The sequence below is a fragment of the Neopsephotus bourkii genome, unplaced genomic scaffold (genome assembly GCF_033783945.1).
Source record: "Neopsephotus bourkii isolate Nb327-2 ecotype Australia unplaced genomic scaffold, CSIRO-AGI_Nbou_v1 NB_940, whole genome shotgun sequence".
Lineage (NCBI taxonomy): Eukaryota > Metazoa > Chordata > Aves > Psittaciformes > Psittacidae > Neopsephotus > Neopsephotus bourkii.
In genome coordinates, this window is record NW_026901434.1 from 3,752,062 (window position 1) to 3,778,428 (window position 26,367).

At 38.6% G+C, this 26,367-nt stretch overlaps 1 protein-coding gene across 3 annotated transcripts in view; it reads right to left on the reverse strand.

Moving 5' to 3' along the window:
• The window catches only part of GRIN2A (glutamate ionotropic receptor NMDA type subunit 2A), a 180,810-nt gene that overhangs the window by 21,608 nt on the left and 132,835 nt on the right, over positions 1 to 26,367 (reverse strand). For all 3 annotated transcript variants that reach the window (XM_061358300.1, XM_061358299.1, XM_061358298.1), the window contains exons 9-11: positions 25,408 to 25,533; positions 21,970 to 22,199; positions 15,406 to 15,566 (exon numbers count right to left, since the gene is read on the reverse strand). In XM_061358300.1, the coding sequence (XP_061214284.1) occupies positions 15,406 to 15,566; positions 21,970 to 22,199; positions 25,408 to 25,533 (517 nt within the window). The remainder of the gene's footprint in view (positions 1 to 15,405; positions 15,567 to 21,969; positions 22,200 to 25,407; positions 25,534 to 26,367) is intronic.

Sequence of the window (26,367 nt, forward strand, 5' to 3'; positions counted from 1 at the left end):
TTGAGAAACCTTTTTGTTTTTATCTAGAAAACAGAGCAAGACCTAGTCAGACCAGAGTTTGGCTACTGACAGGAAAAAAAAATACTTTTCACTCCCAACATCATTCCATGTTTGTTCTTAAACAGTCATACAGAACCCAGCTTTTGCAGCAATCTACATGGGATAAAAAAATATGTGGCACTGAAATACACCCCTATCCATCTCATGTTAAACCAAGAGCAATACCAGGAGAGAGTGAGGTTGTTGGATTTTGTGTACTGTCATGAAAAAGTGAAGAGTGAAGGTCAAGTGACTATTTACCATATTTCATTTCTTCCCTTCTAGGATACTTACCCCAAGGGTCACCATTGAAATCATCAAACTGTAATTTAGTGAAGTAGTTAATTTAGAGAAAGTACAGGTGGCTCATGCAGCCACTAAAAGAAATAGCTGAGTTATCATTTCCTTTGTTTTTCCACTCTACCCTGAAACTATTCCCTCAGCTTAAAATTCAGCAGAGCTCCATCAGTGCTAAAAGTCTGACTCCCTCCTTCCTTTAAGTGGTAATTTAACACAGAGAAAACGATTGCTAAACATCTGGTAGGTGATGTGTTGAAGATTCAATCCAGAAATAAGATATGGATGGCTAGCTAGCACTGAGGGCAACTAAACTGGAAATAGCCAAGAGGATGCTGGGTACTGCCCAAGCTGCAGTCCTCAACACAAGACCAGACATTTTCTAAATGACATGCTTTGATTCAGCACTTGGGAGACAATCTTTGGTTTGTGTAAAGAGAAAGAACAGTCCACATCCTATGGGTAAGCGCACAAGAAAAAGAAAAATGTTTGTCATACCCTCAAGATACTTGTAACAGTTCTGATCTACAGCAGACAATTGCCCTAAATACAATGCAATCTCATGCTTTTAGACCTCTGCAGTTATCTGTGAGAAAGGTAGGATACTCCCGATCTCAGTGGATGCCTTTGGTTCAGGCAAGAGATTGGAATTTAAGGTGGGCACAGACACTGCTGCAACCAGCTGACCTAAGTTAAAACACACTCTAGAATCTGTCATATGTTTACTTCGAGATTCATAGTTTTGCAATGTCAGCATATAAAACACATGCTGGTGAACAGAAAAAATATGAAGAGACTCAGCTATTCTTCTATCAAAACAGACTTAATCAGAAGTACAGAGGAAAAAGATAACTTTGCTAAAGACTCAGGGCAAAAAGTTTATGCTACGCCAGAAATCATGCTCTTCATATGCAGCTTGCCTCCTTAGTTACTGAGCAGAGTAGTAAAACCTTGGGACAGAAAGACAATGCACAATCAGTTTCTTTCACTCAGTATGGACCCACCTCCCCAGCTTCCCAGAGTCTCTCATCAGCTGCAATGGGTACCTACAAGGAAAGCAGGTTCTGAAGATAAAGAAGGCTTTATTTTCGATGGTTTTCTCTACGCTCCTTCTATAAGGTCACAATAAATCTCATTACCAAATTGATTTAATACGTGAAGCATTTTCTTGACAGATGCCGAGTGCTGAAAGGTTCTGCTATCAGTTGCTGCCCAATGTATGAATTGTAAATAAAAAAGTGGATTGGCTTCAAAAAGTCTTTCTGTCTACAAACTCATATTCAGAATATATATTTCCAACATAAATCTTATAACCTCTCAATGTTATAATTACTCTCTGTAATCATCATGTGCTGATTACAGAAGTACTATTCCTTGCAAAGCCAAGCTTCAGAACATGATGTACCCTGCAGCGTGGGCAGGGAGTCACAAGCCATGACTGAAGCTCTTGGATGTTAGGGCACCCAACTCTTCCATCAGTAGGAGGTGAATTCCTGTCATTTTAAGTTTTTAAGAACTTCCAGATAGCTTTAAACATTCCTTAATAAGACTTTCCAAAAACTGAGACAACAAAATCTGGGCAAGTCTGAAATTTGACCCTTTCCACGTTTGCAAAGCTGGCAGTGAGCAGAAGGTCTGGAAGCAGACAAAGCAGGCATTTGCACAGGGCAGCAGGCTGCTGGGACCGCAGAGGAATTCCCTTCCTTCTATGTCTATCTGGGAAAAGATACATATGCTGTTTTGCTTCGCACTGACGGAAGAGCCAAGCTGTGTGTATGGCAGTGATTGCTGGGCGCAGTAGCCCATCTCTGTCTTGTGATTCTCAAGGCAGGTCTGGCAAGCCTGGATGTGTGCTCCACTCACCCCTTCCTTCTTTCTTCTCTTTTTCTGGTAAGCCCCAGCATTTTTGTCCTTGTGGCAGTAAATTCATCTGTGTTAGACAGCTAAGAAGCTCTGCATTGGTTTGAGCACTGACTGCTCTGCTATTTAAGTTATAGAAGCGGAACAGCACACAGGCACCAAGTACAGCACCCCACATCAAGAAAGGCTCAAAGACTCTTGCAAACCATAGACATGTAAACCAGAATCAATCAGTTTGTCATTTCAGTGCAGCCACTTCAGGGGCAAAAACCTTTGCCACATTGTGTAGGTTTATATAAACTGCTAAGAATTATTAGAAAGATGAAAGAGAACTACAGAAACTGGAATGCAGCAAGAAACAAGATTTACAGCTGCCATGAAGTAGCCAAATGCATCAGGCATCTTTAATGAATGCAGAGGAACAGAACTACAGTGTTATGAGTCATCTGAGCAACTGGCAGGTTTGTAAACTTCCTTGGAACTACTGCAATAATACTGGATAGGAGGGAAAATAAACATTTTGGAATATCTATATGAGAGTACAAAGGCAAATGTCTTTCATTATCTACCAAGCACAAAGAGGAGAGGGGTTAGGGAGAATTTCAGCTCACACAAAATAGGAGAACATCAGGTGTTACAGAATTATGAATAGTAATAGCTCTAAAAATAACCAAAAGTGCACTACTGAATGTAATAACTTGAAGTGGGAGATCTGTGAAAAACAGATGTGCACAGTGTTGTACCTAAACATTTATAAGAAACCAAGAAGTATAAGAGCTGAGAAATCAGAATAGCTACTGCAAAAAAACCCCACATTATCTAAAGTGTTGCTGTACATGTTCAAAAATGCCTGTGTAAAGAAAATTAAAGTCAGAGGAAAAGGTATAGAAAAGTAATTTCAGAAAAGCTGAAATGCTTCCCTATAGTTTCCCCTATCTTTTTATTGGATCATGCTTATCATCAAATTCCTATAATCAAAATAGGAAAGCAGGGTTAGGAAAATGGTCCTTTATTAGTCATTGTTTCTTCCTCCACAGCAGAAGCATAGCTCACTTAGAAAGTATTACTTTGCTTTCTTAACCAACTAAATGACCCTCCAGCAAGTTTGTTTTCTTGATCGAAAAACAGGGAAAATGGCCGTCTGCTCAGTAGTCTGGAGAAACAACCAGTAATGCAGCACACCAGAAATTCATCTCTTTCAGTTACTTTGGGTCCTGCTATGACATATGTGATAGAATTCAGAAAATGAGAGGGATGCTTTAATGCAGTCCTCTTTATTCACGTTCTTCTACTTTCCTGTCAAGCACTGCAAGCTATGGAACAAATAATGCTGTGTTTTGACTGAGGATCAGAGAAACTGGAGCATGACTGAAGTCACTTTCTAGTTTTCAACTACCGCAGTAAATCCAAACATAGAACATCTACAGCAGAAGCAATTTCTTGCTAAAGTGGGTAACATGTAGGGCAGTGTTCATCTGTCAGATCCAGGACATTAACATCAGAATCAATTTCTCTCACTCTTCTTTCTGTTTTTTAACACCCCAACATGGCCAGACAACAGCTGTCTATTACGCAAAACCAGAATCCATGTATACATGAATTGTACCATCACAGCAGTTTGTTTGCACTTCATTTTACTGTAAACAGCTGTATCAAAATGATTTTTCAGCATTATCTGTAATGAAAAGAACTTTGAACCTAAATAGGCACCTTCTGGGTCTTATTCTGAAAAATTAAAACTGAATTACATATGTAAGAATAATCATTCGTTATAAACTATATAAATTTTATTCTGAGAAAGACAGTTAATGAAATCAGATCTATTTTTCAAATTTGCCTAGGTGACTTAAAAACCTAAGAGATGCTCTTCCTCAAAGTTGTTGTAAATAAATGCAAAAGAGACTATGAGCACAGTATCTGAAATGACTGTCTTTTTACAAATAGCAGGCTGCAAGTTAATCCTCAAACAATACTTTAAACACCACCTTCGCCCTCCCCCTTTACCCTCATCCCCTCCATCCAAAACCCTTTTACCTATTAAAGCTTTATACTGTAAGCATAATTTTGGAAAGTCACAGCTCATTTTCAAAGCATTCTGCAAAAACCTGCTACTTTTCAGCTTTTTTGCTTTTAAAAATAAATTGCCTAGTCTGCAGAATGGATGCCTTATATGACCCTTAAAATAGCATTTATAGCCTGATATTAGGCAAAAAAAGTGACATCCACTTAAGGGTGGATTAAACATAAGCAAATGTTTTAAAATCATCAATACCATTGTTGGAAAGGCAGCAAGTGCAAAACTACTGGCTTTAAAATGTGATAGATTTACACTACAGATTTACAGATGCATTAAAAATGTAATAATTTACTTTTTATCCCTTCCTTTGCACAGAAGGAATAAAAGAAAGTATGTCAAGAGTGCACAATGCGAGGCACAATATCATTTGTACATCTCGAACTCTATCCAGGGGATCTAATGCCAAAAGGTCTCTATGGGATGCTGCAGCAATCAAAGGGAAAGAAGGCTACTCTGAAGAGAAGACTTCACTGGAAGTGCTCTAAAGTGACACTTTGCTATTGCTGCAGCAAGAGTAGCAGATATTTAACCTTCAGCATGAAGGACTGATGACTTCATTTACTTGGATTTGAGTAAAATGCATTTCCAGTTATCTGATGGCACTGGATCTCCAGCAGTGACTTTATCTTTTAGCACATGTTCAAATAGGTCCACACAGACCTTACATTCAAACACACTGTGTGGATTTCTTGACATCTTGACATTGGCAATTCATTAGGGGAAAAATTTAACAACCACCCCCTGCAACAACACAGGCTGGCATAGTTGAACTCATTTAAATGATGAACTAATTAGCAGGGAATGGGCTTTCACCTTTTCTCCCAGCTCAAATTGTCCTCGCTTCAATCTTCACACAGAAAATGTAGACACAGAATGTGAAAGAGCAACCCCTGACAGACATTCACACCATTGTCAGAGATTGTGGAGGCTTCACCTCACCTGTCAGGGCAATCTCAGGCTGACAGAAGAGCTGCTGTGAACCTTCCTGCATAATTTGGTTGTGGTTACCTGAGTGGGTATGTTCATCCTCCTCACCCCTCTGAGCTCCTATCCACCACTCACTCCTCTGTTCACCCACTTTCCCAGTCCCTGTAACCTTTCCCTTAGCAACAAACTAATGGAAAATTTAGTGTGCTTTTTATGATTAAGTCATACAACAGAATGGCATTCTACTTAAGGTCTCAGAAGCAAAGCAATGAAGCACATGCAAAGCCTCAGTTTATCAAAACACAACATTTGAAAAGTCAAGTAGGGGGAAGGTATTTTTAGAGTAAAGGTTTTATCCCAGTTACAATAGCATAATGAAGGATAAATTCAGCTTCACCAAGTTCACCAAGCATCTGACCTCATCCCCAAATCAAATGAATACTAAGAATATCTTCTTCTCAAAAGAAGAGAGGTTAAGTAGGATATAGCTACTTTCACTTGTTCATTTTATTTCCAGGTACTCTGGCATATTTAAAGACATAGGGTAGATAAGTGCATTACCTAAAAAAATGGTAATACAGACACAGCAGACAACCATTTGTTGATTTTGGGTTGGTTTTCTGGGGGTTTTGGTTCCTCCCCCCCCCAAAAAAAAAAAAAAAAAAAGAACATTCAGGTACTGAGTAAAGGAACTAGAAATAAGTTACTTTAAACCATTTTTTTCCTGAGGCAAGTTGCTCTAGGTCAGCTGAACATGAGAGAAAGGGGATTTTTTTATTTCCTAAAAATGCAGCACATTTATCTTATTTCCATTAAGAATGTCAAGAACGTGAGAATAACTTTATTTCCTGAAAGCATGGCAAGTGACAGGGAAACAGGGACCAGCCATCAGAAATAAACTGATGCCAGAAAATCCTGCCACCAGTGGAAATGCCACAGGAAGTCTTTCTCTTGCTGCCAGCTTGGTGGCACTTTGTAGTCCAACCCCTACACTGTTCGCTGTCTCAGTAACTCTAAGCAGGAGAAGCAGGAAAGCCATGCTGATTCAGACACACGTTTCTTTTAAGCTACTAGACTTCAGAATTGATACTTTAGTGAACAGATCCTCTAAAAAATGCATCTAGATAGAACAGCAGATGTAAATGTTTTCATATCTCTGCAGTCTTCTGGCACAAATAGCAGTTGCCCAGTTGCAAACCAGCTTTCCAATTCCTAGCTTGGGTGACTACAGTTGTAACACCAACTGAAAATCATTCCCCTCAGAGTGCAATACCAAAATGAATATTAGAATGGTCACTGAAATGAATATTAGATTGAAGTCCAAAAGAAAGCTTCATAATTTAAATTGAAATTAAGTTACCCCAGCCATCTGCTGTCAAACTAAATTAAGCTATTGATTGCAGAAGCTGCCTGAACCCAGTCAACCAGGAGAGAATGTACTGAATGGGCCGAACTGTTTAGCAGAGATTTTGGGTTTTTTTACAGAATGTCAGGATGAAAATTGCTACTCACAGTGTTAACTCCTGCAGATGGTTTTTACGATAATTTAATACTTAGTGTTAAAATGTACATGGATAAATAGACATTCTTCAGCACCAGGCAGCTCTCCTAGGTAGTTTTGGATCTTTGTTCAGTGCTGCTTGACTTACAAGTTTCCCCAGAGGTACACATGATTAGGAGCACCTACACATGAGCAGTAGATCCTCACTGGCTTAGAGTTGGGCCCAGATGATCTATGACACTAGCAAACAACAAATGTTTAAGGCGGAATAAAAGAAACAAGGCATGTACGGATGGTATTATCCCTGAATACATGTTCTTGGCTTCAGACGAATGGGTATTTCATGAGCTGTATTAAGCCCCATCATGTTTGACAGCTCCCAGATTATTTGCATTCACCAATTCCTTCTGTTTCTTTCTGAGCTTGCTTGTTTTGGTATTCACAACAGCTCCAGAAAGTAACTATGTCAATTCAGCTCCACAACTGCAATATTCTATCCATCACTGCCAAACTTTACAAAGGTCTGATGCCAAAGAGGGAAAAGACAGAGAGAGACACTAAGGGAGGAGAGAGCAAAGACTGACTGATACTCACTTTTACTTAAACAAGCAAACAACCTTAAGTGGTCTAAAGCTGTGATTATTTCAACCTACCAGCACTAAAGAGGACTACAGAACAACTTCTGAAAGTATTGACCATCTCTAGTTCCACTCCAGCTACAAAGCAGAAAATATGGAGGCATAAAATTTGAGACTCCATGTATGATTTACAGCCAAAGTTGCCTGAACTCATCAGTGCTTCAGATGTGCCTAGCTCAGGTTCAGATTTCATGTGACTGAGAAAAACAAAGTTCAGTTCAGATTCTTTCTGAGGAGTTCCGAGGGTTGTTTCTCTCAGCTCTACTGAATTGTCTTTCAGAGCAGCTGCAGAAACAGATGCTCTGAAGCATCAGCCTCCAAACATGTCCAAACATTCTATCCAGAAAAATGGCCTAGGGGGTGATTATGTATGGAAGCAGAGCAATTCAGGAGCTAGTTAAGTTGGTCCTTTAAGTTATTTTATACTACTGACCATTATTTATAAGTACGATTGACAGTGAATTATCTGAAATATTGATTTCTTATTTTATGTCACACATTCATGTTTTGGATTTATCACCCATTAAATACTGATCACCTGGCATAATAATTTGCCCTTTCAAGGTCAAAAATATTTTAAAATAATATCCTATAGATAGCGTGAAAATATAAAGTAATTTTCCTAAATATTTCTCGTTAAAGAAACAACATTTAGCAATACAAGTTGGGCTCGTTATTCAGTAGGGAAAAATGAAAACCAGGGGCCAATTCCTGTCTGAGTTTTAAGTTTTGCTGTAGTTACAACAGATGTAGACTCAGGAAAGCAGTTTTCCTATCACATGTGAATAAACAAGTTTCCGATTCAATAGCTTAAAGTGGTGAATTTTGAGTAGCCCAGAAGATCTCTAAGGCTTCCATACTTTGAGAGAGGAAACCATCATTCTCTCTTCATTAGGATCAGTACATACATTAACTACAGGCTGCTGTTCCAATGATATCTTAAAAAAGTGACTGGAGCAAGGCCCTCACATCTAAAACCTGGTTATTTCAGTTGCTGCATTTGATTTTTTAATCCTGTTTTTGAAGCCTGCAAAAAACACAAATCCCAGGCAGGTTCAGAATAGAGAGATTAGATGAGCAGGCCATGAGAAAGCATGAGAAAACATCATGTTTTGGAATGATAGCTGGGTATTTAAGGATTTGATACATTCTTTTAAAATTGGGTTGCATAAAGGAATGCTTGTGCTAAAACTGTGTACAACGCAATTTCTCTCTTCACCTATCATACCAGGCATAAGTTACTACAGTCTACAGATGTCTCCTGCCACCCACCAACCTTTTCCTTGCTCCTTCAGACACAATTCAGAGTCAACCATTTCTGCAATTCCTTAAAAATCTGGTAAAAGAATTGTATGTACTGCAATGTCAAATGTCTAAGAAAAGAGTGAATATTCTCAATTACAGGTACTGTAACGGGTTGTCAATCGGAAACAGTCAAAAACTGTAGAGCCACTAGATGAAAAGTTTAAATATTTACGTCTGCTGCCCTTTTCTTTGAGTTGGGGTTGCAAGCTGTTATCATCTGCCCACAAGAATGATGAAGAATTTGCACTTTTTCTAAAAATTAGAATATATTATTTTTCTTTCAAAGAGGTAATTTCTCTTAGAGCTTCCCCTTCTCTTTTTAGGTGAAAAGGTATGAACCACAGAAAGAATAGAAACTGGGAAGATTGTCCTTTGATGACTATTTTGATCATATTTTTTCTGTAAAAAAGAAATTTTAAATACTGCAAAAACTTGACACTGCTTTTGCATCCAAGTGGAGATGTCAGCTGGCTGCCTAGAAGACAAGTTGGGTTTGTTTTCACTTTGGGCACACCACCACTTTAATTGACAGCCCTAATTAACAGAAGGACCTGCTGGGCACAAGTGATCTCTGTTCCAGCAGAGAGAAATGGAGATGTCTACCTCCTGGTTATGCTTGTGCCCCACTGCAGAAGATGCCAGCACAGCCTCTGACCAGCTCATATCTGTTCAGCAGATAACAGACTGTGCAAAGCTGTGACTTAGATACAATTTATAAGCACTACAAACACAACAAAAATCCAATTCAAGCCAACAAAGTGAGAGACTGAGGGGTAAAAGGGCATCAGAGCCTCCTAGGGATATCTCTTCTACTTTCTCCTCTTAGTACCACTGGAATCTATAAAAATAATAACCATAGTGCTTTTTTCACAGGGGAGAGTGTGCTTGCAGGGAAGAAACAGCTCCTCATGCCATTCACACTGTTCTTTCAGATCTTTTCAGGTGTTTCTTCTAGCACTGTTATTTGTCATTATAAGATGCTGAGGAACAGAACACTCTCCTTATTGAAGTGACTAGCAGCTCAGGACAGGCCTGCAGGCCGATTGCATCTTCCCAGGGGACAGCTTGGATGTGATGCTTCGCTGCACCAGGCATGCGAGGCTCTGGCAGCTCACGGTGAGGTCACCACAACATTCCTTCCAAGCAGCTTTGCATTTCTACCACTATAGCACAGATGACTAGGGAATAAGGTATTAAACTTGATGGGTATAAACCACCCAGCACAGCAGTCTTTAATAGGAAGGCAGATGGAGCCCTGAGTAAACTTTAGCAGCAAATCCCTGAATATATAGGCACGGCTGTGGCTGTAAATAAAACCTGAAACCTGCTCACAGCAGCGAGGGATCTGCAGCTGTACAAGGGGCAGTTTCCCCATAGAACACAAGGGATCCATCATTACTCAGGTTTCCTAGAAAGGAAGTGACAGGCTATCAGCAAGTGAAAGTCTCCCATTTTCTCTATAGTAAGAAGAGCCTCTCCCAGTTACATTTTATAATTTCAGCCATTAGCAGTTAAATCCCAGACAATACTTCAGGGTACTTAAACTGGGGCAAAAGTGGGAACATGAAATGTATTTCAGGTTTACTGCCACTGCGTTTTCTCACTGTGACAGTTTTACAGCAGAACACTCGTACACAGAGAAACACTACAGGCAAGCTCAACAGTTATGAGCTGACACATCTCACACCCAGGAATTACAACAGGTAACAGTGTTTTGCTTGCAGAAAAATAGCATTCTTTATCAAGAACCCCTTCTGGAAAAATAGAACAAGGCAAAGAGAAGCAAACAAACCTGAACAGCTACTGTAAAAATTAACTACTTCCTATCCAAAGACTTAATTCTCTTTTCAAGAAGCAAAAACAACAGATCTGTGTCTCTGGAATAGAGGGTTCTAGAAACATAGATTAATTAAACACAGCATAGACAGAAATGCTCACAATGCATTTTTAGAGCTTTATTTGACCAATAAACAACTAAAGAACAGAGAGGAGCCACTACAGCTCTAACACAGCTGGACTTAAGCCACCAAGAATGCAATAGTTGATGTCTTACAGACTTGTCTGAATAATGCTCAGGAAAATAACTGCTATTTCTGTTTTCATTAAGCAAAAGGAACAAAATGCTCTGGAGGACTCCTGAGCTGCTCAGTTCTGCCTAAAGAGCAGTTTGAAGCTCCTCAGGTAGCACAGCACATACGGTGCAGCTGATCCTTTACATGTCTGAAATGTAGGGAAAAACAGTACATTGTTTGCCAAGCTTGTAAGATTGTACTTACTTAGAGTACTAAATTGCATTGAAGAAGTGACAATATTTTGCCATTTTGAAAATTATGAAGTAGCACTTCAACAACAAACCTAATTTTGCTCCCTTTTAACAGGTCTGGTTGCAAACCGATATCTTTAACCACTAAATACAAAGTTCTCCTGTTGTTCAAATGGTGCCTCAGCAGCTCTCTTGAGAACTGTATGTATGAATCTCAGAAATAAGATACTATTGACATGATGTAGATATTACTGAGATACTTTTTTTTTTATATTTTCAGAAATAAAGATCAATTTCTTATCAAAGGGCAAAAGCCAATAGAGCTGATAAATCTGCCTTCACCACTGACAGCAACAAGCTTTCATGAGTAAGCTGCAATGAACCTCACCATGGGGATTCATCTGAAGGAGTAGGTATAATGTCAATGTCAGTCTAAAGCAAAAATCTCTTTTCCATTTTCATTTGTAGCATTACCCAGTTCATTCCTTTCTAGAATGATCTCATACACTTTTGGTGCTAATCAAACAAGACAGGTCCAAGACTACTGCTCAGGTAGTGAAGTTATTTGTTCTAATTAAAAAAAAAAGCCAACAACAAAAAACAAACCCAAAAGCAGATGCTTTCCTTCTAAGTTAATTTTTGAAACACTATTAGCTTCACTTCTCAAAAATAGGAGGAGGCTGAGTATCTTGTTCAAGACAACAAGATCTGTGCGCACTCATCTCTACATGTACAGCACAAAACCTATCTAACCCCTACACCAGACCAGGAAATAAAGGCAGGAACATAATTTATTTTATACACATTACTATCTGTATTTCTGCCCTTGAGGTTTTTCCTGGGCATGTTCACAACTGGACTGAAGCAGCTGATTTTTTTCTTCTTGTGAGAAGCAAGATAAAAACCCAGTTTATTTTTTATCTTGTTTCAGAATGAAAAAAAAGGACACATACATGTCTCAGGAACAACAAAGCTCTTAGAGAAATCTGTGCATCTGAAGCTTTATGTTTGTCTCCTTCCCACTTTCTCCTTCCAGTTCAACTTAATAACAACTCTGTGTAAACGTGATGGTCTCAAAGTTCAAGATATTCCAAATACACGTCAAGAGCCTAACATTAATTAAAGCTGACTGAAAGATGTAAGAATTTGAGATACAGCACAACCAGACTGAACAGTGACAAGAGACTACCTGATAGCTTGATTCTCTTTAGATCAGATGCCACGTGTGCGGCATTATTCAGTGATTAAGCATTGCTTTATTGCTGGCATTTTTTTGTTCCATCTTAAAATTAGAATCAAACACTATATATAAGAAATTAAAATGGACTAAATTTTATGTCTTCAATTAATCAAAAGTAGTTTTAAAAGTGGGACAAGAAATGCATGCAGGTTATACAAACGTTCTTTAGGAATAACACAGGTACTATTTATTTTGACTCACAGCAGCTATCAACCAGACAATCTTTACAAGTCCTGCCCAGGTCTATAGTCTATGAGTCTATAATTACTAGGTTGTTCATCTTCCAAAAGCTGTGCTGAAGCAGAAAGCTTTACCTCATTAAGAAAAATTATTTGTATGCTACCAATGATGAGGATGAAAAAAAAATAATAATAAAATGTACAGGAATAGCTTTAACCAGAGATAAAGATGAAAACAGCCAAAATAGCTCTAGGAAGGTAAGCAGAACACATGCATACTGTAGAGAAAAACAGAAATTATATATTTGCTCAGAAGCAGAAGCAGTTTGAGGAAGGAGAGATAGATAAGTCATCCTCAAAATGCTCCATGGGGCAACGTATTAAAAGTCATAGGATCAAGCAAAGTAGGAAAGCTGAAAGCTTGATCAAGTCTGGGTAACTATGAAAGAGCAAACTTTACATGGAAGAGAGTAACAATCTTGTCAAATAATTCTTGAGAAAGGAAGAAGATACAGTATAGGCATACAAAAATTGAGAAGAGTTATGTATCCTGAGTAACAGAACAGTAAATTTGGTAGAAAAAGTGAAGAATTCTGTTTTTGGAGGGTGTAAGACTGAAAGCAGCTGATGGCATGCTGTTTAATCTTTCTGTAGGTGCCAGAAAACAAAATGCTACGGAGCGCAGCTGTATGTAGCAGTTACTTATATTGATCTGGAAAGCATCGCACATGGCAACTTATTTGCACCATCTGCTACAGAAATGTCAGTCAAGGGGAGCAAGATAGACATCCAGGGTGTCCATTCTGAGGAATCACTTAGAAGAGGAAAGGAGCTCCAGCACGGAAAAAAAAAAAAACCTATAAAAAATGAATAGGCTATGCTGTCAAAAGGGCTGAAGCTTTTGAGGAAGAGCAGCAGCTGGCACAAGAGCAGCTAGCCTGAGTTTTAGTGAATGTCCTGAAATTCCCTGCAGTCAGGTAGCACACCCTCCACGCCCCCCTTTTCCATGCTTAAGTGTCTGACAGGTGGCACAATTTTAAAGCTAACAGCAATATTTCAGGGCTTCCAGTAGCACAAATGGTTGGTGAAAAGAACAAGGAATATACATTGTCTAAATAAATCCATCCAACTGAACAAGCCCTAAAAATGGTTGAAATTAAGGACAGCTTCTTAAAAAATTTGCAGCAGGAATGGTAGCATTAAGCTGACTATCTATAATGCATAATTTAGCTGTCACCCAGGAAACGTGACCTGCACAGCCTTGGTCAGAACAAGAGCTCTGCCTCCAGTTTGGAAGACCTGGGTGTGATTCATCTCACATTATGTTACATGTCTGTATCAGGGTGGGACAAACCGTGCTTGAGAACTGCCAGTTGAGGATGCTTTGAGCAGTGATGACAGTCCAGACAATGTGGATTCAGCAGAGCAAGAAACAGTAGGAAGTATTACTTTTCAAAGAAGAGAACCTGATCTCTAAGAAAAGATTCAGGACTCAAATGTGTTAAAATCCCCTACATGCTTGGCAGAAGGAGAGAAAAAAATAAAAGGACAAGCAGTTCCCCCCAAAAAGAACCAAAACTAACAGCTTAATTTGATATAGGAAGAACGATGTCCTGTGTTCACCATAAATAATAGCAGGTGAGATGTGCCTTGAAACAGCCGCTAGTGTAGATGGACTGAAATCCACTGTGGGTAACTTGGCATTATCACTTTGAAATAAAACAAACCTGAACAATCTATATTGATAAATTATGATTATCGTAATGCAGTATTATTAACAAAAATACACATGCTATTACCAAGCCTGCATGTTGATAAAAGATTACCAGAGCTAACACATTCCTGTCATGCAGATGAATACCAATACAAGTAGAGTTACTCATACCTTATGAGGATTAAGAATGAGAATTCAGTCTCTGTCAAACTATGCAGAATGGGCTACTTAGAGAAAAGGATAGATGGCACTCAAGTCTAAATCTCAGATCTTAAGGAAGAAAGACAATAATATTTGCCAGAATACTTGCCAGAAGCAGGCATTAGCCTGCATTTGAGACTATCTCATCTCAACAGCTTTTACAAAGATCAAAGTCAATATTTCAGATGTCACAGTAAATGTACAGGGTCATGCTAATTAGAGGAGAGAAGAATATGTAAGAGTGGACCTAAAAGCACACTAAAGGGATGGGAGATTGAAAAGAAATAACAAGTAATTGCACACTGGCCAGACAAACAAGCTTTGTCAGAAATTCACCCTGAGAAAGCACATTCCTATGAGAGTTCTGTAAAAATGAGGGACTGTACAAAACATCATGGTCTGTGTTGAGCCCACACACAAGTTAAGGCCTATCTGTATCATCTCTCTTCAAATCTGAGAATTCTGCCCTTTGAATCTATCTGACATAGGACATTGAAGCTTCCATGCAATTTTAAATTAGTCATACAAATCAAAGGCAATCATTGTCCTTACTGGTAGCTATTGAAGAGGGGGGTGAAGAGTGGGGTTGATTGAAGAATCGGGTGGATTGAAGAATGGGGTTGAATGAAGAATAGGGTTGTAAATAAGTAACCTCAAGAATGTTAGGCTTTGTTAGCAACTATAGAGAAAAAAATTACTAAGATAAGCTTTGCCAGGACCACCTGATGGTTACTGATATGACAATGAGCCTAAAACAAAGTGATGAAGAAATAATCACCGGGGGTCTGAAAGCCCAATACCACATTTTTGTATGCATACAGTAGGCATTGTCTAAGAACTATGAGTAATGTATGTAATCTAATGAATATGTATGTTTAAGGACAATATAATCACAGCCTGGTTGGTGCCTGGCAGAGACACGCTTGGAGGAGCTATCCCCCGTGTCTCCCAGTGCTGCAATAAAGAATACCTGCTTGTCAACTTAAACTTTGTTGGCGAGTTCCTGGAGTTTTCTCCGAATCACTATACAGTGCATGCACAGAGCCATGTACTACACAGTATGCCTGACATCAATCTGTTCAGTATCACTGTAAGTACAGATCAATATTCCTCAATTTCTGCAAAGCCAATAGCATTCTTTAAAATCCATGGAAAAAAGCTCACCCAGTTTTCAAGCTGACCAAGGCATCTTCCACTCCTTTCTGATTATACTTTGTCATGTAAAGGTGCATATCAGGGTAGTTGTTTCTGATGTTCCTTTCTGTGCTTCCATTTGGGACTGTTCCAAATCGGAAAGGAGGTGAATAATCATGTGGCCTTTGAAACTAGAGAGAAAAGAGAAAAGCAAAGTACTTCAGGCATTCAAAATGTGAAGAAAGGCAAATTCAGGTTGAAAAAAAAAAAATCAACAAAAAACCCCAGATTGGCCACCTCAAATTTCATCTATGCAAATGCTGTTGGCTAATTCAGCTGTATTATACCAGAAACTGTCTTCACACCAACTGAACTTACAGAAACATTTACATCCAAAGTAAAACCAGCTTAATTTTGCTACTTTAATGTGAACTTCTCCCATGCACTGTAATATGGCAGGAGAGAAGAACCTGAAGCAGAGACATCTTGGAAGATGTTCCTTATCTGTCACCATCTCCCTAGAGAACACAAACTACAAGCAGGCACACTGGCAAACAGCAATCAAAAGAAAACAGGATTTTGTTGATAGTCATTTCACACTATCTCAGTTGTGGCACTGGGCGTCCCATACAAGAAGACAAAAGGATCATTTGCACTACTTGAGACTGAGACACTGCTCCTGTGGGGGGGTTCAGGGGATTCCAGGAAGCTTTTATGCAGGGAGGGACAATGTTAAGAGCTACCTTTCCTTCCACTGCTATGATTCAAGTGAATAAAGTTCCTGCATCTTCCCCAGGGGCTCAGCAGCTGCATCATTTGACATGAAAAGGGCTTCTGGAGCTCTCACACCTATAATCCTAGTCTCTATTTATTCCTACAATTTAAAACAACAAACCATTTGCTTGTGGACCTATTTTATCCTACAAATTTAGCCTACAGTTTTATCCTACAATTTTAGCCTCTATCTCACTATTGGATCAGCACAAACAAGCCAGGGAATGTCTACAAAGGTATCACAATAGCTCAGGGTACACTCAGCTTTCAGATTTGGAAATCATTCAGATTATCTCACATAAACCTTTGCCAACAGACCTAAAAAATTTATATGCATCTTTTCAATATCTCCCTTTAAATACCAAGTGATACTTTAGGATTAAACTGAAATGTGTCTTTAAGAAAGAATTTTAAAAGGCCACTCAAATTAGAGGAACTATTGGCTAATAAGGAAATTCAGTTGAGCATTGATAAAAGCAGTCACCCATGAATTCCACGGTAAAGTGCATTCTGGCTTTACTGCTGAAGTTACAAGAGAAAACTAAATACCCTGTGCTGCAAGAGACAGATAATATTTATGCAGCTGCTGTTTCCTTTGGGCTACATATGAAAAACTTCTCTTTTTAAAGTTTGATCCCAGGGCATCAAGAATTCCCAGGATCCAGTACCAATCTGCAAAGAAACTACAAATAGGCTTACACAAAGAATGGGAGTATTTTCAATTCCATCAAACCTTGACTGTGAAATTATTGCTGCAACAATATTTTCATCTTACAGAACTACAATTAAATGCTGCATTTTAATTAAGCATATTTTGACAAAGCATAAAGGAATGAACTCTATTTTTCTCTGTTTATTTAGCTAACAGATGTCTTACTTTCCTCATTTCCCCTTTTCACAGCTTTACTGTTTAAATTACTACTTTGCCTCTACTTTACACATACTAATTGACCTATGCACTAAAATTACACTGTATGCTAGTCATGGTTCTTAGTCTATATTTGCTATCTCCTTTTTTGAGTTTATTATGCAGCACTGAAACAAACCCTGCTCTTAAATATATGTCCAGATGTAGCTTGCTATTAACTTCATTTAAATCTGTAGATAATGAATCCCCAATGTAGTGAGATGGCTTCCAGAGTCTCCTAGCATTTGTATCAAATTTACCAGTCAACAGAACTGGAAAAAAAATCAACTAAAGAAAGAACATTGATTTCCAGACCTGTAAAAACTGCTGCTGCTCATCCAGCTTACATTTTTTGGAAATGGAGCTGTGGTGTGCATTCTGCAAGCTCAATTCCTTGGCAGGGGAACTGGGAGAACAGGGAGATTAGGGTGCAGTACCTTAGTAAACTAGAAATGGACTTTGGTTCTCAATAGTCTCACTTTTCAAGAACATCCAGATGAGTTTAAGATGTTGGGAGGCATTTCCTCCCATAGGAAAAGTTGAAAGGATTGAAGTATCTGTCACAAATTATACATTCATGGAAAATAGAAATAGTTCTGCAGAAAAGCAGAGATTAATGAAAGGACCAGTTCATTCAATGAACACAGGGAGAACAAGCAGATAAATAATTCCAAACACCATCCACAGGCTGGAGTTTCTTGGCACAAGACACCCAAGCAATGAATTTGAAGTCACAGGAGAGAATTTTTTTGAAACAATTGTCTGCTACTACTGCCTGCTCACAGACTACTTGTAAAGAAGGAAAAAGGGGGTTAAAATCTTTTTGCTTACACTGCACTTGTGTCTAAGGTGTCTAAAGTTCTCATCAATGATTCTAAACTTATATTCTATGAACTGACGTGTCCTGGAGAAGCACATAGGCTCTGTGACTACAGTGAAGAGCTATGTGGCAGGCACAGAACAAGAAAGAAAAAAGGATCAACTCCCTACATGGTTTCATTTTCCCTGAAGCTCCATGATGGGAAATGAGAGGCATCATGTCTGTTAGGAAGCAATTTTGCTTCCTAGGCATTTTCTGAAATGTTAAGTTTAAAAAAAAAAAAACATAAAAAAAAAATCCTCAAACTGTATGCATACCCACCTGCTTAAACTGTAATTCTGGAGAGATCTACTGTTATTAGACTGACCCATTAGTTCTTGTTTTACCCATGCTCTGCCAGCTGCTAGAATTGTGGCACATGGCAACAAAACTCCAAACCAATTAACAACTCCAGTTAACAAAACCCAATATAACTGACGATCTCATTAAGTCAGTATTTACTGTTTCACAACAGTTTCACGCTTCACAAATGTTAAATACTGACTTAATCCAAAGATTTGAATGCTTGCCCAAAAAGGCTGGTATTCAGAACAGTTATTTTTTGTTGTTCTGAGGAAAACACTACTAAAATAGAAGAAAATAGTAAATATTCTCCCTCTGTTAACATAGATTTTAACAGGAATTCTGGCTGTTTTGGAGTGATAGAAAAGCACCCATATTTGAGCTCTCTCCTTTCTTCTTTTACCAGACAATGCTGATAATCTGATTTCTGATCTTTGAAAAATATAGCTATTAGTAATTCCAGACTGTTACTATAATCATCAGGTACTGAAATGCAGTTGGTATCTGTGCCTGACAACCTTCAGAAAGCACTGTAAAGATCTAATATTGAATTAGCAAGATGGATTTGGATAAGAAGTTGGGATATGGGATTCATGCTGCCTTTTGACCTCAGCCTGCCTGTCCTGTTACGTATCTCTTAGTAACTCTAGATCTTGTGATATCTTGTGGCACAAAGATATAAAGCCAAGGTTACAAGAACACTGTAATCTTGCAAAAAAAAAAAAAAAAGGAACTTGCAAGTGGCATCATTAAGGCTTCCTGTTAAGGTTGAAGAGAATCCCCTAGATCACATGTACACTGGGCATTTCTTAAAACGTGACTGTATGGAGGAATCGCAGCAGATAAATACTTTGCAAGACAATTCTGTCCACTGCTACTTATGTTCCCTTAGCAATCTCACCACTCTTTCATCACATGAAAAGGGCTCAAAACTTACAAGTACTACATATATCAGCTTTGCTGGATACTTCTGGACTCATTTTCTGTACCTTTCTATGAACACAAAGCTTTTAAAAAATCTTTTACATACACAAGAATGTCAAAATATAATTTTCTTCTCATTTCCTGAATCATTTGAGTTTATGAACACCTACCCCTAGTAACTCCAGTACATGCTGTCCCATGTATTTCTGGTGCCACATAGATGACATGGCTTTCAGAAATGTACTAGCAACATTAGGAAGGTTGAGGAAACTATCGAGCTGTCTTAAAGCAATGAGGGGTAAACTGCACATTATCACGTGTTCAGCAAACCTGGTGAACCAGTGAGAAGACGTTGAATGCTGAGGGGCAGGGATGACTGCACAGAAATAGAAGGGATTTTCCTGGCTTCTCTTCTCTACAGTCTGCCACACAGAGCTGGACTGAGACTCTCCGGTATCTCTAACTGGGAATACCTTCATGCAATGACAATACAGCACTGACAAAAGAGCTTGATTCTTCAGTTGTGCAATAAGAAGGGGGGGGGGGGGGAAGGAAACTGATTTACCAGCCCAGACTTTTTAAAAAAATGTATTAAACTTCTACATGTTACCTATTTCAAATTAATTTCACCCATACTTCCGTCCCTTCTCACTGGCCTCTGCCTACTGCTGCTTTGCGTGCAATAAGGGTCAGAGTTCCCTGCTGAACAACAGTAAAAGTGGTTGCAAATTCCTGATCTGTTCTGTTGCCAGTAACATAGCAGCAACAAGGCAAAGAGGGAAGAAAAATCTACCATGAATTCTGTTACATTCCCATAGATTATCCTTTAAGTATTTGAACTTTTACTAACTGAGAAACCTCAGGACTGTGGAGAGGCAAAACCTGTGCACAAGAAGAATAATATTTTGAATGGCTCATTGCTTTTTTGGGCTTCTGGCTTGTTCAGTTTAATCAGAAAAGGCATGGCAACCCTGATTCATCTCAATGCTTCAGGCCAAAGAACCATAAAATAAAACCAAAGGTGGCAGATCAAACAAATGATCAGCAGACCACACAAAAACAGATGGTATTTTCTGATTCAAGTATTTTTCTAGTTTTATTTTGCTTGTATTTGTGGAATTAAAATCCTACTGAGCAGAGAGAATAAACAAATAACAAAAATAGGGAAGTTATTAGCCAAAAGCTACAGAGCAAATACTGGCATCTTCCCAGCCCATAGGTGAGAATGGCAAACAGCCAGCAATGAAAGGGAGGTAAGGGTGCCCTGTCGGACACAGATGCTAGTGCTGTGCCAGGTGAAAGCCAAATCCTGCTAAACCCAAGACTTCCCAGGAAAACTTTCTCACCAACAGGAGAGGATATTTCTCAAATCCCTTTTTTTTAATCATCAAGAGAAGAGCCCCTTTTATCTGTCACTTACTAAAAATATTGTCTTAAAAGTATATTTAACAATCTTGATACTCTTTCAAAAGCTTTGTAAGAAAAACTTAATTAAAAAAAAATACTATCAGTTTTTGTTTCTTTTTATCTGTCTTTCCTCTAGCCATGCTTGCAATTCATGCTTTGATACTTCAGGCAATCCATCAAAAGCTGATCATAAAAAGCAGTTAAAGAAAAAAACAGACTAAAGGCTATCTGAGCTGTTGCCTTTAGAATAACAATTTCCTTCTTTTTGCTATCCTTGTGGAATTCTCCCCTGTGCTATACTGTATTTAAACATTACTTCTAATGTCAATATTTAGCTTCAATTTAAAGCGGCTGGGCACAAACTCGAAAACAGTGTGCCCTCCATGTATTTGGAGCATATTCATCACAACAATCATTCTGCAAATGGTCTTTAATCCCTCCATGCAACAGCACTATTATAAAGCAGTCAAACAAATGAAATAAAAGAGAAGTAATTGCTAGGTTTCTGATGTGTAACAGTATTGATTAAATTTCACACAGCTCTTGGGAGTAACCTTTCAGGAGAAGCAAGTTCAGTCAAGCTAGAACAAAATGAAAAATAAGTGTATTTATTATTTGTCAGTTTGTGTGAAACCCAAGCAGGGTTTAAGTAAACTATCAGAGTCTACGTTGATGAGTAAAATTGTCAAAGTTCTCACAAAGGTTCTTAAATTAGGAAAGCATCTTCCACAAACACATCAAAATTCTGCACCTTATCCTATATAGCTTACATTTCGTTTCCATGTGATAACACAAAAAACTCACATTTTCTTTCTTTTTTTTTTCCTCCTGCCGTTTTATACAACAAAAACATTCAAAAAGACAAAATGTATCCTTTCCTGTTAATTCTCTTTGCTTATTTGTGCTGGCATTACTTTAAATCTGAGCTCTTTCTATAACTTCCTTGCACACTACATAGAAAGCAAAAAGACATTCTTCCAGGAGCATTAACTAGCTTCTGATGATTACTGGACAGTTGCTTGTTTTATGCTTATTTTTCAACTAATGTATTATTAATATTCCACATACAGATTGTCAAATAATTTTAAATATGCCTTCTCTGCATTCAAGCTAACTTTTACAATTTTCAATCTTTTGTCTATTGGTGAGGCATTCTTTTTAATCAACCAGGAATTGCCTTCCATCACAAAGTTAAGGTACTCTTCAATTAATGCAGCTACTTTTGAAAAAGCAACTCAGACTTTGAAAACAGTCTGATATTTTAATGCTTTGACTCTTAGGTTTCTTAGTAAAAGCTTACACTCAGAATGAAATCGTCCAGTTTCAGCTTATTATTCACTTGGAGGATTTTTTTAGCACAAAGTTGTAGAAGATTAATTATGAAGAATGGGCACTGACTTCTTTTGAGCTGAAGACCTACCTTTTTATCACTCAGTCCAGTCACTTGGTCAACAAATTCCTCTTGAATCATAAAGGCAGCTAAGTTGGCAGTGTAACTAGCCAGGAAAATGACAGCAAAGAAAGCCCAAACCGACACCATGATTTTACTTGTAGTCCCTTTGGGGTTTTGCACAGGCACAGAGTTGTTGAATACCAAGCCCCAGAGTAACCACACTGCCTTTCCAATGGTAAAGGATGGTCCATGGGGATCTGTAAATACAAAGAGCCATTATTTTAGTTGCAGTTCAATTAAACCTTGGGATGATACCCTACATAATAACAACAAACTGCTCATATGGTTTTAACAGTGTTTAAAAAATATTTCAATACATACTCAATGTACTCCCAGTGGAAGGAAGGGATTTACCATATGTACTCCCTATTATAATGACATTAATTTCCACATTTCTAAAAAATAATGCAACATTTTTCTATGTGGCATTTAGTTCAAAAGTTTTAAAATGCAAATGCAAAGCATAAGTTCGGAGGAGAAGCAAACTGGTATGTCTCTTCAGCAAGGTAGGAGCCACAGTACTGCCCCTTTCAGCAGACATGTAAAATGAGAAACTGTGGGTTTAAGTCTTAATGATTCAATTCTAGTACTTCAATCTTCTAACATTATGCTTTCTGAAGTTTATGTAAGCATGTTTAAGATTAAAAGATGTGAAATATTCTACACATCACCTACATTAAACAACTTTGCACTCAGAGGCTAAATCAGTAAGTCAACACAGAAAAGCTGCCTGTATAGATATGTGACTTACAGCAAACCAGACTCTGGCAGCCTCACATGCTCAGAGTCAGTTCCGTGGCTTAAAACATGTTGTCGTTACAGGTAAAAACCTGTCCCAGATGACCCATTCTGTAATTTTTGTTATCCCTGTTTGCATTCAGCTTTTCATTTGTCCCAAAGCAAGCCGAAGCCGTCAGCACAATGCCCTCATGCCCACACAGCAGCAGAAGCGGATTAGCAATGCTATTATCCACTTAAAAGACCTGTGAGGGCCCTGTGTGAATAAAGGTGTCCTGTGTTCAGCTGTAGCAGTGATTTTTTTCCTGATCTTAGTACCTGGTGCCATGCTGTATTTTTTACTTTAGCCTGAGAACACGGCTGATAACACACTAAGGTTTTTAGTTGTTGCTAGGTAATGCTTTGATCAAGGACTTTCAATCTCATGCTCTGCCAGTGCGGAGGGGCACAAGAAGCTGGGAGGAAGCAGAGTACCTGACCCAGTCTAGCCAAAGGGGTATTCCATACCGCAGCACGTCATGCCCAGTATATAAACTGGAGGGAGTTACCTAGAAGGCCCAGATCACTGCTCAGGTCAGATTGGGTGGTGAGCAGTTGTATTCTCTCCCCTTGTGATTTCCATTTTCGTTACTATTATTGGTGGCAGCAGCAGTGATTTGTGTTATACCTTAGTTACTGGACTGTTCTTATCTCAAACCATGGGAGTTAACATTCTTTCAATTCTCCTCCCCATCGCCCCAGGAGCAGAGGGGAGAACGGGGAAATAGAGCAAGCAGCTGTGTGGTTCTAAGTTACCAACTGGGCTTAAACAATGACAAGTTTGTTCTTAGGCAGACCTGGCTAAGTACACTGCAGACATCACATATTGCTCACCATCTATACTCCTTTATCCTCAAAAGAAAGAAACAGGCCTCCCCTGACTGACTCATCTGACGTTTTTATAGGTGTCTGTTTTTCAATTAAATGGCAATGCAGACAATAAGCTCTGATGCAGACACCTGTAATCCTACCTCCTTCCCTGCTCCATCCTTTTTGCCAAGGAGATACACATTACAAACTCAAATTTAGTTATTATTATTATAATTTATTTTAATAATTAATTATTAATAAAAGAATAAAACCCAAAGTGGGCATACTTAGTGGGTGTTATAATTTCAATAGAAACACTAATACAATGAAAATCTTTCACAGTGCAATCAAGCACTACACCTTAGGTTATCTTCTATTTTGCAGCAGTGCTAAGAAGAGTGCAGTAAAATAAATGCAATGGAGCTGATGAATGGTTCCTAAAACTACTTTCTAGAACCGTTTAAGACTGAGATGATACAGGGATAATAGGTATTTTCTGAGCAACAGAGATAAAAAAATATGTATCAATAAAGCAGTCTGAAGTTCTGTTCATGCTACTGGAGATTGTATTACCATTGAGCTTCATCCTGCCATAAATGCTTAGGGAAAGGGGTAATCTACATAAAGATTCCCATTTATTTTAAGATTCCATGTTTCAAATGAACAACAGCTGGATTTGTGGCAAGTCTCTATAGCTACATTAGGATACCATAATATGCCTTTGCAGCTGTAATTACAGCAAATAATTCTGGCACATGAAGTGGCACAGAAAAGAACAGCCTACCCCTAGAGCTCCAGTGACTTTACCCACCTTTAATATCCTCTTCCTAAACATAGTATTTATTTTGGACAGAGGTTACACATCTACCATCTTATTGAAATGATAACATTATCTGAACATTGCAATAATACCTTTTTTCTCAGGGAACAGGCCAATCATAATCTAGAAGAAACCATTAGCTTGCAATAGTTCCCAAACTATGCTCGCCAAGCTGGAGGATCTCTTGTTATAAAATAAACCAAGTACAATTTAGAAATTAAAACCAGGCTGCACTCTTTAGTAAAGACAGGGAAGGATGATGACACCACATTACATGGAATCCTCATTCTCAGGTCAAAGTGTTAATAATAAACAACTGCAACTTTCACTGAGAGAGGCAAGCTGTGTATTAAATTTGTTGTGCTGGTATATTTTGAAATTGAGGTTTCTATAACCAATGATGCTACACAGGAAGAAGTGATGCCCTTCTACCAGTGGCTTCATTTTCAAGGCTGAGTTCATCAGACCATTTGCAGGGAATATATAAATCTGTGTACAAAGCAACTGCTATTTTTCCAGGTCATCCTCCACACCAGATTAGATCACTTTTTCTGAACTAACTGTGAATGTGTAAGTGTCATGAGTCTGTAGAACTTCAATGCTTTTTTCAAGCTGACACTGTACAAGTGATACTGTGTACTAACCATATACTGCTGAATCCAACTCTCTGGTATCGCTTACTCTTCTATAGGATGATCCCAATTAATCAGAATACAAACATGAGCATATAGGCCCTTAAGAAACTATATTTTCTACAAAGAACAAAGTTTCATAGCTGCTTTCCCTGTTTTATTCCTATGTTATGCTTATTTTCATAGAATCACAGAATGGTTGATTGCTGAGCCTGGAAGGGATCATGGAGGTCACCTAGTCCAATCTTCCTGCTCAAGTAGGGCCACCTAGAGCACATTGCTCAGGATTTTAAAAGATGGAGGGCAAGGGATGGAAAATAGATGATTATTTTATAGTTCCAGGGTTGTGCAAAATGCAAAGCTTACCTCTCCCTTGTGCCAAGTTCCTGTTGTATCCTACAGGACTAAAATACTCAAATATGAAGACAGCCATGGCAGACACAATAAGAAGCATCACAAACATCATCACCCAGACAGAAGCACTAAAAGGCTCTGCAGCAAAACAGAGAAGAGAAAGAATTCATTAAACCAGTCCAAGAATTCTAATGTCTTTGGCTAGGCAAGTCCAGCAGTTTTCTTTAAATTAGCTTTTACCAACAAAAATGCCCGCAAATAACTAAGTACCAATATATGAAGAACTGCTGTTAGCATATTACCCAAAATTCATAAAGTCAAAATCTTAAATGTAAGTTACAATTCAAAAACAAAGGCTGCACAACTATTCTTGACAAAGCCTTCACTGTCTCTGAGTGGCAAATAACTGGTTTGACTCACTGCTTATTCAGCCTACAGTCCATTTCTAAACAGTGTGGCATGCATTTATTAACAGAATGGTTGAACCATGATAACTGTTTCTGCAGAGCAAAAGCAATTAAGCATATGGTAATTGAGTGAAGTAGACTCACATATTCTAGCCAACAAAAGGTGTCACAGAAGAAAGCTAAATACCTGCATTCAAACTATTTGTTTTAATTTCAGTTTGTATTCTTTTTTCTCTTTGTGTTTAATTTCATCTGCCTGTGTCCTGGGTTTAGCAGCAGCAGTCATTTTTCTCCTTCTTGGTAGCTGGTGCAGTGCTGTGTTTTGACTTTCGGGCTGGGAACAAAGCTGATAAAAATGATGTTTTGGTTTGGCCAAGGACTTTGTGAGCCTCATGCTCTGCCAAGGAGGAGGGGAAGCCGGGAGGAAGCAGAGACAGGACACCTGACCCAAACTGACCAAGGAGGTATTCCATACCACAGCATGTCATGCCCAGGGGGGAACTGGGAGTTACCCGGAAGGACAGGGGGTCTGTCGGGTCTGCCTCGTTGTTCGGCGCGTGGTATT